General features: G+C 38.3%; 2 protein-coding genes across 2 annotated transcripts in view; one reads left to right on the forward strand and one right to left on the reverse strand.

Moving 5' to 3' along the window:
- The window catches only part of ncalda (neurocalcin delta a), a 41,717-nt gene extending 37,971 nt beyond the window's left edge, over nt 1-3,746 (forward strand). The window contains exon 5 of the mRNA XM_072460038.1: nt 1,645-3,746. The gene's annotated coding sequence lies outside the window, so the exon portion shown is untranslated. The remainder of the gene's footprint in view (nt 1-1,644) is intronic.
- A 669-nt stretch (nt 3,747-4,415) lies between these two features.
- Nucleotides 4,416-15,511, reverse strand: LOC140374289 (grainyhead-like protein 2 homolog). Its single transcript, XM_072461141.1, has 15 exons — nt 15,353-15,511; nt 14,020-14,203; nt 12,939-13,292; nt 12,519-12,571; nt 12,203-12,407; nt 11,643-11,754; nt 10,244-10,338; nt 8,077-8,235; nt 7,918-7,975; nt 6,057-6,196; nt 5,928-5,965; nt 5,755-5,846; nt 5,547-5,632; nt 5,388-5,452; nt 4,416-5,219 (listed from the first exon to the last, which is right to left on the reverse strand). Exons 1-15 carry the CDS (start codon nt 15,364-15,366, stop codon nt 5,105-5,107), a joined length of 1,770 nt encoding a protein of 589 aa, XP_072317242.1. The 5' UTR covers nt 15,367-15,511; the 3' UTR covers nt 4,416-5,104.
- Between the last annotated feature and the right edge of the window lie 276 nt (nt 15,512-15,787).

The following is a 15,787-nucleotide window of genomic DNA, read 5'->3' on the forward strand; positions in this document are numbered from 1 at the left end:
AGTTACACACGAGCAGCACCAGAGGGGTAAACAAAAGCCAAAAGAATAGTGAAAACAGAGGTGCTTCTCCTGTCAGGTACACAGTGGAAAAACAAGGCATATTTCCAAATCAAATGATATTACTGGTATGCTGAAAATAGATATGATGGATACATTTTTCTAATAAAGGTATCATTTAATTGCTATTCTATTTTATTTTTCTATTCTATTTAACGGATAGTATGTAATTACTCAGAATATCTTAAATCTAATTAAATGTACTCAACACAACACAATAAAGCTATTATCAAGCTTTATTCTATTTGTAAATTCTAAATTCAATGAACAAATGGCCATTCAGAGAGTGCTCTGAAGTTCTGTGTTCTGTTGTTTTTTTTGTGCAAATCGAAGCTGGGGTTCCCAACTTTTCATAATTACATAGTAAATCATGTCTCTACCCCAGAAAGTGCATTGTACAAGCAGAACATTGTGAATAAATCAGATCTCTACATGCATCAAATTATTATTAACATTTTATATTTTCAATGTTGTAAGAAAGCGTTATTTCTGTCACTTTGGGGCGTGTCAGCTTATTGGCTTCACTTTTGTGTCTGATAAAGCTGTTCTTAACCAAATAACCCGATGCATGTGAATAGTAGTGATGGATCTGTGAGAGATAGGAGTTAGTAAGAAAGGTCACTTTAAATACCTACTCCCTCATTTCACTGTTTGAAAATGAAGTTCCCCAGCTTTAATATCTCCACTGTGAGGTCATACAGTTCAGTGCATTGTTATGGTTTTGTTTCAGTTTGGGTCTATTCATCTGATAATTTCCTCATAACTTCATTCTAGAAGTCTCCCGTGCTTTCTTACAGCCTCTATTCAACAGAGAATCACATGAACAAATAAACCCAATGCCAGTGCTTTTCACTACATCACCTCTCGACTCCTGCTTAACTTCATTTGTCCCAATGGGGAAATTGTTGCAGAATTGAAGCACAAGGACAGCAGCAGTTGAATTGTAGTGTCGGAAATATTCACGGTGCATGATGAGGGACGTGCAGTCTTTTCTTGTCTCCTGCTTGCGTTATTATACTTGCTAACTTCATATAAAGGTTAACTAGGCTGGTTTTAGTTATATTTTTAATCTGTGGGTGGTTTAGCCAACATTTTTCTCAAGTAAAAGTAACGTTACAACAAAATGATGTACATTAAGCACAAAGTAGTGGTCCAGGAAATGACTCGAGTAAGAATAAAAATGTGTTTGACTACTACATGAACTGTAAGAGTAAATGTTGGAAATCTAGAGTAACTTCTCTGAACATAATTAATTATAATTTTAAGTTAATGAATGTACTTGGACAAACAAAACATTAAATAATGCACAAAACTAGAAAGACTAGAAACACAAATCTTTCAATCTTTGTCCACATGAAGCTTTTGTCACTATAAAATTAGTCACAGTAGAAAGAGGAACAAACATTTTCACTCCCTTAAGTAATCAAAATATTACTCAAGTAGGAATTAAAGTATGCAGCCCGAAAACTACTCCAAGAAGTACAATTGTATTCAAAGGTCACCCAAGTACCCAAATGAATGTAACCAAGTACTACCAACGCCTGCTGTGTTCACATTGTAACCAAACGTCTTCATGTTTCTTTACAGTTGCTTCTCTGAGTTTCTCTTGTTGACCCTTGAACCTCCTTCGCTGAGGCAGAGGATGAATATGATGAAGATGATGAAGATTGCAGCTCAAGTGAATGAACAAGGAGTTATGCACTGAGGACTTCTACTATCGGCTATAGGCCAATCCTCATTACTGTAAAACCACGGCCCAGTTACCCCCTTTGCCCTATTAATAATGACCCCTCCCACCCAGAGCAGAGGCTGGATATGCAGTTTCTTCCTTTAAGTATTGTAAGTTCTCTCTAAGTCCTCCTCCTCCAGACAGTGGACTGTAACTAAGTTGTAAATAGTACAACCTGGAGTGTGTGTGTTAACGTCTGTCCGTGGTTCTTTGTGCCTCTACTGGCTGTAACGGGAACTACACCGCTCCCCCACCACTCACAGTGTACCATAGTGGGCATGACAGAGGCCAAGTGACGCTTAAGGCAGAACTGTTTTCAAAGTGGACTCGTGAAGAACCTCCCTTCGCTCAGTATTGCTTATCCTTCTTTTCTACTGTGAGAATGTGTCTGGTGTATTTTTGCAAACTTGATAGACTTGGTGCATATTTTGTGCTGGGACAAAAAGATAAATGTATCTACATCTAATGCTACTATGCATATGCTCTCTATCAGTATCAGTAGTATTTTATCTTCTTCACAGCCAATTACTTTCTTTTCAGTGCAAACTTGTCACACTGCTTTAAGAAATAGAAAACTTGTCTTTTTAAGTGCTGTAGATATTTCCAAGTGAATTTCTATCTGTAGCTCAATTTAAAGTGTCACTCTTAATGCGTAGTTTTAAGGTGTTATTTTCAATTTCAAAATGATGCTTGAAATGCTGCGTGCACGAACTCCCAAAGAAGAAAATATATTGTTTCTGATTATTATTCAAATGCAAATATTGCCAATATTACAAAAGGTTGTGTGATTAAGTAGTTTTAAGTATATGACACTTAAATTGATCTACTGAAACACAAATTTACTTTTTATATCATATGCTGTAAACTGTTGCTACTGCATTCAAAGCACACATTTCTGAACTGTATTTTGAACTGCCTGGACGCCATCATCTCGGGCGCAGGTCAGACTTCTAACACGTGACGTATGCATATGATTATAGGCATGTTTACAAAAGGCCAGTCTCCCATTGCGCTTTATGATTGCTTGTGTTTGTATTGTGCTCACAGTGGTCAGTGTTCTGGGCTGCCAAAGCTGACGATATCAATCTGGTTTTAGGAATAAAGTGGAAGAAATACCATTGAAATGCATAGTGATTCTTAATTGGTGTCGTCTCAGGGTCAACGATCTTTGACTGTAACCATAGTAACATCATGACCTAATCTTGATTTGAAACGGGGACAATGTACATTACGAGAAGAGATATTTTAAAGATTGTCCCATCACTTTTGAGTTTGTAAACATAAATGTTTTACCGTCTTTCATTTCATATCAACAAACCAAAATATTTCCCCTCATTTTTCTTTACTTCACCACGCCCATGACACACCTTAAGGACCCCGTCTCACCAGTTGAGAATCCAAGAGTATACCTGTACATACAATATGTATTTAAATATTTTCAGACGTGCAACAGTGAAACACAAGCCCACATGCTTTTTATATTTACCTTTACTTGTCACCGTTTCCAAAGAGAAAAGGCTCTTGTCATTCTGTATTAATAGGTTCAACCCTGAATGTACCAAGTGTTGTTTTTCCCGTTAGAAATGCATTGAATGTTTTATGAAATAAACTGTTTAGTTTTGTAACAAAAGAAAAGACACACAGAGAATTTACTCAATGAAACTGTCACAATGCGTATTGCTTTTATTGTATTTTTATGATTTTTATGAAACATCAGGTGTAACATTTCTGTCAAATGCAAAACAGCATATTGTGGTAAAGTGCCAAATTAATACAACAGTATTGTATAAATTTATACTGTACAATTGTTAAATGTTGAACAAAATGTTTGTAATTGTTGCATTTTGTAGGTTTTGTATGGTATCCTGTATTTAGTGATGGCCGGCTTTTCAAAACACAGGACTGTGTTTTGGTCCAACATTTTAAAAGGCAAGAAATAAATTTACATCTTTGTGTGGAAGACAGATTTTTCGATTTTGTTATTTCATGCGTAGGTTAAAAACACTGCTTATATTGTCGGTGTAATCCCTCATTCGTCCAGGCGTGTTCCATAGTAGAAAAAGCTTCAGTTGTAGTCATCTGGACTCAGTTAGAAAAAATAAAAGTATTTTTTCTAACCGAGTCCAGATGACTACAACTGAAGCTTTTTCTACTACTGCTTATATTGTCACTATTTTTACAAGTTAAACAAAAACATACAAAATGTCATGTTGTGGAGGGAGGAGGCGTCATACAGACATCATCCAGACCCCAAGGGAACACAAGGGGTTTAACGACTTTTAAACTGGGTATTTTCTGTACCTTTATAATAAGCAAGCGTTATAAAAATGTGTTCACTTGTGCGATTACTCAGATGGTTCCTGCTGCACCATGTTAGGCTGAATGCTTGTTTGTGTACGTTTATCAGTAACTGACCAGTGTCCAGTGTGCACCTGCCAAAGGCCAGTGTGCACCTGCCAAAGGCCAGTAACAGGAACGAGCTCTGAAGAGGAATTATCCCAAGTACCATAGAAACAAGAACTAAAGGACAGACTAGTGACACAATATAAAACTATATTTATTTACCAATAATAGAAAACCTGTACATTACAACACACTTGAGTTGAGCATAAAAGTGAAAACGACATTGAATATTGTTGGACCAGTTATGAGTTCCTATAATAACAATCATAAATGTAAATGATTACAGTGTTTTTCTGGGTGACAGAAGTCAATAAGCACAAACGACAAAGCCACAGTTTAACCACATCCAGGAGACTCTTAAAGACATCGCCCATAATTACAAATGCTACTTCACAGCGACATCTCACACCACATAAAAGAGCTCTCTCGAGGCAAATATACAAAAAGGTACAAGACATTCTCTGCTGTGTGTAAAGAAAATAAATTAGACTGATATTGGATTTTACAAGCAGGGAATACAATTGATTATTTCCAAATTTGGCCACAAGGGGTCATAAAAAAAGTAGGTCAATGTATGAGTCAGTGAATGAGGATTAAGTTAGATCCATTATCTATGACTGAAAATGTGTTTCCTGACTTTCAACAATGTGTTTAAAATAAGAGGACCTTAATATTGATATTACATTCATATTGATTTAAAATAAACTATTGTGGTGGAGATATTTTTGATCAAGATATTTCTAATCAATTCATTTCTGAACACACCTTGCATGCAATTCAAATATAATCAAACAAGGACTTAAATGTTAGGATTTTAGCCACCTTCTAATACCCACTTGTCACTGTTGCATGCAATAAATACAGTATAGAAATAACAGTTGTGTCATGTATGAAGCGCTTGTGTGAGCAGTTCTGTCATATCTCAGAGAGAGTGACTCGAAGTGAGTCTGCAGACGCCTCTATGGCCAAAATAAAGGTGTCCTCATTGGAGTAGTGCTGGATGATGTTGTCATCCATGTTCACCAGGACCCTTTGAAAAGACACAAAACTGTTCAGTGAATGTGGAATTTATTTGTATAAACCCAGGTACTTTGTCTCTTTCACATCACATTTAATCTACTTAAAAGTCACAAACTCAAAACACATTGTATGGAATCTCTGGGTGGAGCCACGAAGATGAAATTTGAAATGCTCTCACCCTTTTTTGCTTTTCTGGTAAACCTTCACCTTTTTGTCAATTGGCACTGCATATTTCTCTGATATCTGTGAGGTAAATACAGACACAGACAATGGTGGTCATAAAATAAAAGGAGGAATAATAGACATGTTACAGATTACCATACTATACTATACTTACGGCCTCCGTGAGTGCTTTGAGAGTCGGTGTCCGCAACATCAAAGCATCAAAAACTTCATCACTTTCTTTTCTCACGTACAAAAGGACTAAGAATAAGAAATAAAACTTTACAGGGGAAAATAACTCACCAGCGACACGTCAATGTTTTACCATGAGTAGAAAATACTATAAAAGGATAAAGCATTTTAAAAAGGGGAGGTTTTCAAACCTCTTTTTTCTGGTTCAAGTTTGGGCCTCTTCACTGGAGTTGGACACAAGTCCTCCTCAGAAACGCACGAGATTCTCCTCATCTTCACACTCCTGCACAAAAGAACAAAAACACTCAATAAAGCCATACTTTTTAACATCCTGCAACAAAGGTGTGATAGATAAGGCCCTTACCCATCACTTACAACTTCTTCTGTGTTAAAAGCAAAAACCTGCGACCAAAAGGATACAAGTTAGATCCCAGATGGAAGGGGAAATCATTTTGGATTTGTAAGTAATATTTGTGAGTCTGTGTAATCTAACCTGTCCCGATCGCTGCAGATTCCCAAAGTGAGCGTCCGGGATGAAGAGGACCGGCTGGGAGTCCAAGTCCTGCTCCGATTTGAGTAAAGTTGTGTCAGATCTCTTCACTGGAGCCTGGGATACACAACTGCCACTTTTACCTGAAGCGAGAGTTAATGACACTGTTAAAAAGGTTTACTTCAATAACACACACTCTGCTCCAGGTTAACTTTGACACACAAGATTCACAACCGCACAATTTATTAGGCTATTTTTACTCAACTTGACACTTTACTTCTCTTATTTGAAGCATGGAAAGTGATATCAATTGGGAAACAGCTGTAACTCACCATTTGGCCTCCCAACAAATGCAGTTTAAGTATTATATATATACTTTTTAAAGATTTTGCACTACAATGTTCCTCAGTACGGCATTAAACATAGACATCTTTTTGTGCCACACTTAAAACACGTTGTAGCACATTTCTAATCCATTTTATTATTATTATTAGGCCCGAGCGCCACAAGCTGGCGAGAGGCAGCTCGCCCACTTCCAAACACTCACTAACGCACTCCTTCACTCACGCACGCCCCGTGCATACTAATTAGTAGTAGGAAAATGAAACATTACCGTTGTAAACGGGCGAAGCCCGTGCAAAAGTGCGCACTAAACGAGCACTTTACATTGAGATGACGACCGCTTCGCGGTCGTCATCCCCATATAAAGCACTCATTTGCGCTAAGTAGCTCACGAATACGTTCCCCATCTCTTGCATGTTCCGAGCATATAAGCATGTAATGCAAAAATTGAACATTATTACTGTATAGAGGGCCAAAAACACAAAGTGGGCGGAGCCCACTCAAAATTAACGAAAGTACCCGTCAGTGACCAGTGACCCACACCATGAGGTAGGAAAGCGCGAGCGCTTTCCGAAAATGTATAGTTTATGATATTTGAAAAATGGGAAACATTGTTTTCGCATCGGAATATTATTCTTTCTTCTTTCTTCTTTCTTCTTTCTTCTTTCTTCTTTCTTCTTTCTTCTTTCTTCTTTCTTCTTCTCGGGACCAACCCCCCTATTTTTCACCCAGTGAACATTGACGAAAAGTCACAAAAATGTTCACACCTCTAAAAATCGTGCCTCTCTACATTCTGGCTATTTCCTTTTTCTAAAATTAAAAAAATTGGCGCGTCAGCGCCCCCAAATGTACCAAAAATGCATTGAGAGATGGGAAATGACCCAAAAAAAATCTGATCGTAGAATCATGAAATTTGGCGCAGAGGTAGATGGTGACAAGAGAAGTAAAAAATATTATTACGGCAACGCCGTCCGCCCAACCAAATGTCGGCCATATTGCTTCAAAAATGGCTAAACATGACTTCGGAGTTTTTCCAAACGTCGTACTTTTACGAACTCCTCCCAGGGCGTTGGCCCTAAAAAGCTGAAATTTGGTGAAAATGCTACTGAGGAGTGGGACATCAAAAGTTATCCAAATTACATTGATACCTCTCACGGTCTCTGTGCGGCGAAGCCGCAAACTGTAGCTAGAATTTCAGAAATCTCCCATATTTAAAATTTCGGCCGTTTGCGCAGATAAAGTCCGAATTGCGTCAAATTAGAATCAGTTGTTAAACTCTTTGCCCTAAACCTACTTGAAGTGAAATAAATTAATTTGGCGCCACAGCGCCCCCTACAGATTTTATATGGAGGTTAAATGTTTAGTTATGTTTAGCGTAATAAAAGGACAATTGGCGGCGGTGTGGCGGCGGCGTGGCGAGGGCCGATCATTGCCGCTTGCGGCTATATTTGTTATTATTATTGGGAGAACAAAAAAAGGGGGCTGTGAATTTTGTCAATATTGCCGTGGCAGAACGACTTACCCCTGGTCCTTTTTCTGAGCTGCTTTTTCTCTTCATCGCGCAGCTTCCTCTCTGCTCCCTGCCACATGGAGCAAAAGTCAAAACGCACACGCATCTACACATCACATCCACATCATGTTTGCGGTTTCCCTTCACAGAGGAACCGTCGTAAATCTGCACCTTATCGCAGAAGACCTTGATCTCTGTGAACGCTCGGTGGATGGGTTTGCGGTTGGATCCGTTGTAGCTGTACGTGTCGATCTGGATTTTCAGTGGGGTCCCTTTAACGCCTTTCTGTGACGAGAAGTCCGTGCTCAGGCAGTTCACCGAAATAAACACCTGAGGGATAAACAACAAGACGCGTTTAGAGAGGACACTTTACGGCGCTGTGGAAAAACTGTGCATTTTTGTTCCTTTCTGAGACGTGTTGCTGCCAAAACATTGTAATTCTGTAATAATTAGCATCAATAATCACAATTCATCTCTCTTACATATATTAAGAACATCATTTACTTTTAATTTTCATTCCAGTAAGTCTGCACTGGCAAGTTGTATGGCTGCAGTTTTTATATTTTTTTTAACAAAGCAGGAAGTATTATTATTCCCACAGATCACAACAAAAACATTTATGACCCGACACATTTCCCACGAACAATTATGACATCTCTCATGAAGTGCCAAAGCGAGATCATCAATGTAAACTACACCAGTTAAACAGGACTAACAGCTTGAACAACAGGTCCATGTATAACGGTAGACTTTCTTCAACAGGGAACAGCGATTTTCCCACTGCTCAAAGTCGTGTCTAAACCCGCAACAATCGCTATTGGTTTGAAAAGGCCTGAAGCACAGAGTCCGCCTCCTACACGGCCTCTACAGTCTCAGTAAGTGAGTGGGACGTGTGTGGAGTTTGGTGCAAATTGGCAATCCTTTAAAAAAAAAATAAAAAAAAAAAGCCCTTCTGAAAGTAAATGAGGTCATAGGGGTGAAGCGTTGTGCTACCGGAGACAAACAGAAAGGCAAGACTCAGGGAGCAGCAAATGTGAAATGCTATTGCTAAACTGTGGGTGGAGGATGGGGAGCAACGCTTAGCAACAGTTTGGTCAAATAAAACAAAGAGTTTGATGGAATGGAATGAAATAAGTTACCCAATTTTCAATAAATAGGCTGTATTCAAATCGTTTCAGCTGGCTAAAGTTGTTTATTGGACATTCACGCCCAATAATAATTGATTAAAATTAAACAATGCTGCTGAAAGTTTTTGCGTTGACTTTTCATGAACACACACATACTTTACTCTAATATTATTTAACATTTTATTCTCAAGGATAGTTGTGTAAACCTCTTCACAAGATTGTCTGTAGCACAGTTCTTGTACAAGTGTGCTTCCATGACTAATGCTGTTGTTGATTTGTTGAAGAAATGTGTATTAAACAACAATGTCTTTTCGTTCATTCACACACTTAAAACGTCACTACACCATGTGACACTTCTGAAGGCTCCTGGAAGTAGCCAACACATACAAAGCAGGTAAACAAAATCATTCTTGACGTTTAGTAATTAGAAATAGTAGATGGAATGATCCTTAACCAAAGAAGATAAGGATAAGAAATGTTTGGTTGACTAAACCGCCCTGTACATCAATCGATCGATGAAAGGGGGCGTGGCACGAACTCTAAAACTATTTAATTAATCTATGCTCCGACTAGAAATCTGACCCAAACTGCATTAACAAAACGCCCTAACAACTACACATACGGAGAAGTGAGAGTAAACCGCATCAAACTCACTCCAAACACTTTTATAATCCCCATGAAATAATAAGACGATCCTAATAATGTTGACCAAAACACAAACCAGTTTATCAACTTAACGACTAAGGACTCTTTTTTTTGGTTGTGTCTACACAGTAAATATTTATCAGCTGACGCTTAACGTGAAAACAAAAGTTTGTGTTCACAGCGCTCGAGGTGGAACGTCAAAAACTTCACGTCACTGGTCAGATGTGATAAACGTGGGCGAAAACATCATACAAAAGTCAACAAAAGAGCCTTGGATCAAACTGATAAGCTGCTGAATCAAAGGAAACGACAATTAGCCCTCTAGTGTTAGAATACCATTTTACAATCTCCTTTGGTTTAACGTGAGGCTAACAGAGGCGCGATGACACAATCCTGATCCTCTATTGTGGTGAATGAAACTGTGGTCCCTCCTTTAAGTCCATTTTGTTTGGTTTCTGTCCGACTATCTCAATGCCCTCAGTCCCTCAATCACCTGTGACAATGGGATGGGGTGAAAAACAGGTTTCTTTGTTTGGTGAGCTTAAGGGCAGAACAACTGACTTTACCTTGGCCTCTTCTGCGACGTCCCATGTGAAGGAGACGGCGTTGTAGGCGATTTCTTCAACGTTGGAAATTGTGCTGAAGCTTTCTTTATAGTCGGCTGCAACAACAAGTCAGTCGTGTTTAATGCTGCGTTGGCGGTTGTCATGCACGCTGCACCAATGGCGTATTAAGTATCAGGCAAATGTATACACAATACAACTTTTATAAATATCAAAATGAGATGAGCAAGACACTATATATTATTTATACATCTGCATTGAACTGAGAGCAGTAAACGAAGACCAAGTCGGATCAAGAAACATGTCTAAAATAGGGTGCTACGGTAACAGATACAGCTACTGCAAGTAAACTACAGACCTCATGAATTTACTATAAAGTTTTGTTAGTTGAGATTGCTGTGAACTGGGGCTGGGACACTATTATTGACGCACAGGGCAAACGTTTAGTCGACCAAAAATGTCTTTAGTCGATGACAATCCTACTCTGCTTGACCCCTTCCTCCCCCTGACAATGGCCCTGTTCTAAACCCTCCTAAAGCTTACTTTATGTCTGTAAAGCAGCAGGTCTGTGCTTGTCTCGTTGAACTGTTCAGGAGATGGCCCTCGTCCAGGCCACACCCATCTCTCTTGTTAACGTCTATGCAAATGCAAACCCAGGAGCTGCCTCTTCTCATGGATCTTGTGGGAATCGTGGACTGACAGTTAATCAAACTGAACTTGAAGGTTTGCCTATTGTTTACACTTCCATACTGACAGACGTTTGAAATGTAGTCAAACTCCTTGTACTCCTTGTGTAGTCAAACTCCTTACTATGAAGTGGAAGGGACTAGGGCTGAAACAAGTTTAACGATTAATCGCAACTAATCAATAACCAAGAGATAATTGTTAACTAATTTAGTAATTAAATGATTGTTTTCTGGACTCTATACAGACTCCAGAGCATGTCATGTGCTGGGAAAAGAAAATAAGTTTTATGACTTGAACAAAGCAAGAATTACTATCGGAAGTCAAAGGAAACAAGAGCATTTAGTGTTTTAGATCAAAAAACAAATTTCTTTGTGAATCACCTTGGCTTCATCTGGGTCAAAAAACAACAACAACTAACTGGCATTTTGTGTTTCAAACAAAACGTTTATAAATCAAAAGAATGATTGCTGGATTAATTGATTATCAGAATAATCCTCTATTGCAGCCCTACAATGGACAGCGCAATAGAAGCTAGTAGTAGTAAGTCTAATGGAATCTTTTAAAATAATTGCAATTTTACAATTACTATATTCCTTTTAATAGTAGGATATGGATTAACCTGAAAGACATTAAAAACCTGCATTGTATAACTCCTGCTACATCATATTATCATATTAACATCCTGCTAGCGATGTTAGCGAAAGGCCATTCTTACCTATATCAAGAACCCGCTGTTTGGCCGTGTGTTGTCGTGAATGCCAGTATTTCCAATTCTTTAGCTGCTCATCTCTGCTCTTGTCCTCGCCAAAAACCACCATGATGACACTCTGCAAAGTAAAAAGGAGGAAAGGGAACATCACCACAACAGTAGGGCACAGAAAAAACAACCACCACCATGCAATCAAATATAAGTACAATAGTTAATTCAGTCGACCAAAATTTGGGGAGAGTTAGCTGAAGATTTTGCCTTTTTACATAGAAATTCACTCTTGCATAGTACTTTTGTGAATAAATAGTGTGTGAACCCCATAGTTATGAGTGCAGTTTGGGTCAAACACATAGCGCTTTTGCTACGCCCGTTTTAGTCGATTGGCAGGGCCTTTAGTCAACTACAGCTCTTAGGAGAGTAAGAATATTCCATGTGTTTAGTTGTCATAATACAGACATTCTCATGTAAAGAGTCTGAATTATTGAATTCATGTGCAGAATGAAAGTTTGCTTCACAATTAAGGGTCTAAACTACATTTGTGTCCCCCTCACACAAGCCGGGCTCACCTGGACGACACTGTCCTGCTGCAGCTCCACCCCTCTCCCTGTGCTCTGGTTTGTCCTCGATGGAGATGCTGATCTGAACTGGAATTTAGGCCCCAGAGAGTGGGACAGGGTCAAAGGGTAGAACTGTCCCCTGTTCAGATATGCCATTGGACCATCTTCATGTCGCGGCCGCAGAGACATACTGGCCTCAAGACAATACAGGAAGCTATCATTGCAAAGAAATATATCAATTATACATGCATTACTTTTACTATTTTGATATTCTCTCTCTTACAGGGTAAAGCACAATGAATAGACAGGAAGTAAATACACTTACTTTGATGCGTAGTAGTGTAATTGGTTGGCTCCCCCAGAAGAATGTTGATACACCTAAAGAAATAAGCATGCGATAATTATTAGAGTTGTCAGCAAAAGTATTAGTAGTGCTAATGAATGATTAAGAAAAATAGATGTTTCGTTTATTCCCTTCTTGACACCCTGTTGTTTTGTCTATGATTTTAGTTAATCATTACTTTTTTTACTCATCTTATTTGATTATATTTATCTAATTTGTTGTTTTTATTGTTCTGGTTGGTTTTATTAGGCCTAGTTCAATTAGTGTCAAATTAAATGTGTCATTTTATTAAAGTAAAATGTTGGGTTTAAAAAAAAAAAAAAGAAAAGCTATGCTGTGCAGCACTTAAACTCTTAAAATCTTGTTTATGGATGTTGGATGTTTGAAAACTCTCGGCCTCACCTCATCCTCGTAGACGCTGTCCGGAGTGCTCCTCTGTTCTTCTTTCAGAAACCCAGAAAAGAAGTCATCATATCTGCTTTGTTCATAAGGGATTCTTATTGCGTCCCCGAGTTCTTCTGTGCAGACATTTGCAGTTTGAGCTTGTGATTTAACCAAAACTGTTGCACATCGGTCTTTCCCAGTGTGTGAATCTGTTGGTACATTAAGAGGTCCGTGGTGTTTTTTTGAATAGTCTACGGTCACTGTATTGTGTAGCGACAGGTTGACCGGCATCGGGTTCAGAGCTTGGTCTAACATGTTGTAATCATCAGGAACAGGCGGTTTGGTGTTGGCGGTCTTCTTGCTTTTAGAAACCTGCAAAACAATAAAAAAATAATTACAGTACAATGTGTAGTCATTCATAAACATGACCAAACTGGAGACTTCAGCCATTTTCATAAAATTAGGAGCAAATCATCAATTTATTCAAACAACACAAAGGTAAATAATTCACTTCACACGTTATCTGCTCTTTTATTGACCCCTCTGGAGTCTTATAGTGTTTAGAATTTAGTCTCCATCTTACTACCGGCAAATCTATTTTTAAATGACAATAGAGCATTCTTCTAGAAACAGGAGTCAAGACAGAATTTGCAAAGTAATAAAGGGCGTGTTTCATTGTATATCCTGTTAAGCTCTCCAGGGTGATATTGTATGTGGAATTAAGTCGACTGCTCCTCACAGCATTCAACAACCAATTATATCAATATCGCAAAACTAACTTGGAATAAACGTTTGTGGTGTTGTAAGCAAGATCCAACACGGTCAAAGTGCAGTGAAAAAATGCTAAATAATCACAAAACAACAATAAGTGCTTTAACTACATGAATGGTCATGTTTATAGTCTACTAATGCCAATACATAAAAATAAGTGTTTGTATGTTTTATGTCTCCCGCATCATCTGACGTGGTGCTGAGGTAAAAATAAGTGGCATTTGTAAGATCAGAATGTTCCTGAAATGACATAATACGAACATCACACTAAACACCCGTCATTGTGACCTCCACCTTTACGAGCATAGTAGATTTAAAATGTGTGCACCTTGTAGTAGTCGTAGAGTAAGCCCAACGCTGCGGCACTCTCGTCATCCCCGTTAATGCTCATCATGGCTTTGGTGGCAGTGGTCAGTGGGTTTTCCAGGTATTGCTTCCAGGCCTCTTCATCACTGCCACTAAACAGTTGCTGTGGCGCTACGTCGTTTGGTATCACCACCATGAGTCGCTTACTGAAGAGCCAAAGGGACAAAGCCACAGCGAGCCGTGTTAGCGCAAATCTAATCTGTCATTAACAAAAGCCACGTCTGCCAAGCCAGAAAATCAGCCCCAGGCGGTTTCTCACCAAACCTGCCACAGTCCCATGTGACAATGTTTATGTTAAGACCTTCAATGGGAATGGGAGGTGCACAACTTTCTCTTGTACAGAGATATGACTTTTATCTACACACTATTTTAAATTAAACTATGTTGGACAGTTCACTAACAATATTATCAATTTAAATAGTGTGTATTTCTTCACTTTTACACAATTCAAATGTTAAAATTAAAAGATAAGAGCAATAAGTGCTAAATGAAAGAAGAAATATTATGTTGTTTCTGTGCTCAGAAAACTAGATATCCTAAATCATATTTTTATGAATAGGCCTAATAATAAATATTTACTTTTTATTTACATCCAACGTTGAATGTAAACTAGAGCTGCAATCAACAATCGTTCTAGTAATCGATTAGTCCAGCAATTATTTTTTTGATTGATCGATTTGTTGTTGAGAACGAAATGTTTTTTACTAAATTTGCCCGAGATGAAACTAAAATGAAGTGTTTGAAGATCTGGTTGAGCACATTTAAGGACAAAAGAGTGTTTTGATCAAATACACTAAACAAATTTCGATTTGAGTCATAAAACTTATTCAATTTCCAAATTAGTCGAAGATTCTTTCAACAACCAATTATAAGAAATATGAATCGATTAACTTGTACCTCTAAAGTAAACCTACTTCACATGTTGAGTTTTAATAGCAGGACAACATTCACCTTGTTTTAGGCCTCTAATGGAAAGTATTCTTCATCAGTACTTTTTTACTTTATATTACTTCACTTCAGTAAAATTCTGACAGCAATACACGGACTTGTATTAATGAGTATTTAGCCATGTAAATGTACTTTTACTTGAACACAGGTTTTCAATACTCTTTCCACCACTGATTTTAAGTCAACCATAAAATGAACATTTTACTTTTTCTAGGCTAATGCTGTAGACTGTAGCTGTAAACTAATTAAACTACCACGAGCTCATAGTCGATGATGACTCAAATATCTGTAAGTTGGTCCAAATGAACGTGTCCATTTGCAGAGAGCACACCTTGAGTCGTTCTTACCTGTCCACGTTCATGCTGCTGGTGCAGGACTGCTGGAGCAGGAGTGCTGCTGCAGGACTGCTGGAGCAGGAGTGCTGGAGCTCCGCGGGACTGGCTTGACAGGACTTTCTAGTTTTGGTGTAGGTCAGTTTTAAGGATATTCATTTACACCGCAAACACATGCCATACTGGCCGTTTGGAAACTGCTCCTTGTAGTAAGCTCAAAACGAGGAAAGGTGTACTACTGTGTGCTGATTGGCTTAAAGTTTAATGCTAGTTTTTAATTGGTTAAAACTGTTGGAGGGTGTGTCTTAACTGTTAAGTTAATTTAATTGTTTTGGTCAATTCCTCAACTAAAATAATACATTAATGAGTCGTTCATTTATAAATCCACGTGTGACCTAAAACGGATCTGCGTAGAAATAACTGTTCTTGCGGAGACACATTTTCATGTAC

Source organism: Eucyclogobius newberryi, unplaced genomic scaffold (genome assembly GCF_026437365.1).
Source record: "Eucyclogobius newberryi isolate DKJ021-1_F unplaced genomic scaffold, fEucNew1.0.hap1 SCAF_3, whole genome shotgun sequence".
Taxonomy (NCBI): domain Eukaryota; kingdom Metazoa; phylum Chordata; class Actinopteri; order Gobiiformes; family Gobiidae; genus Eucyclogobius; species Eucyclogobius newberryi.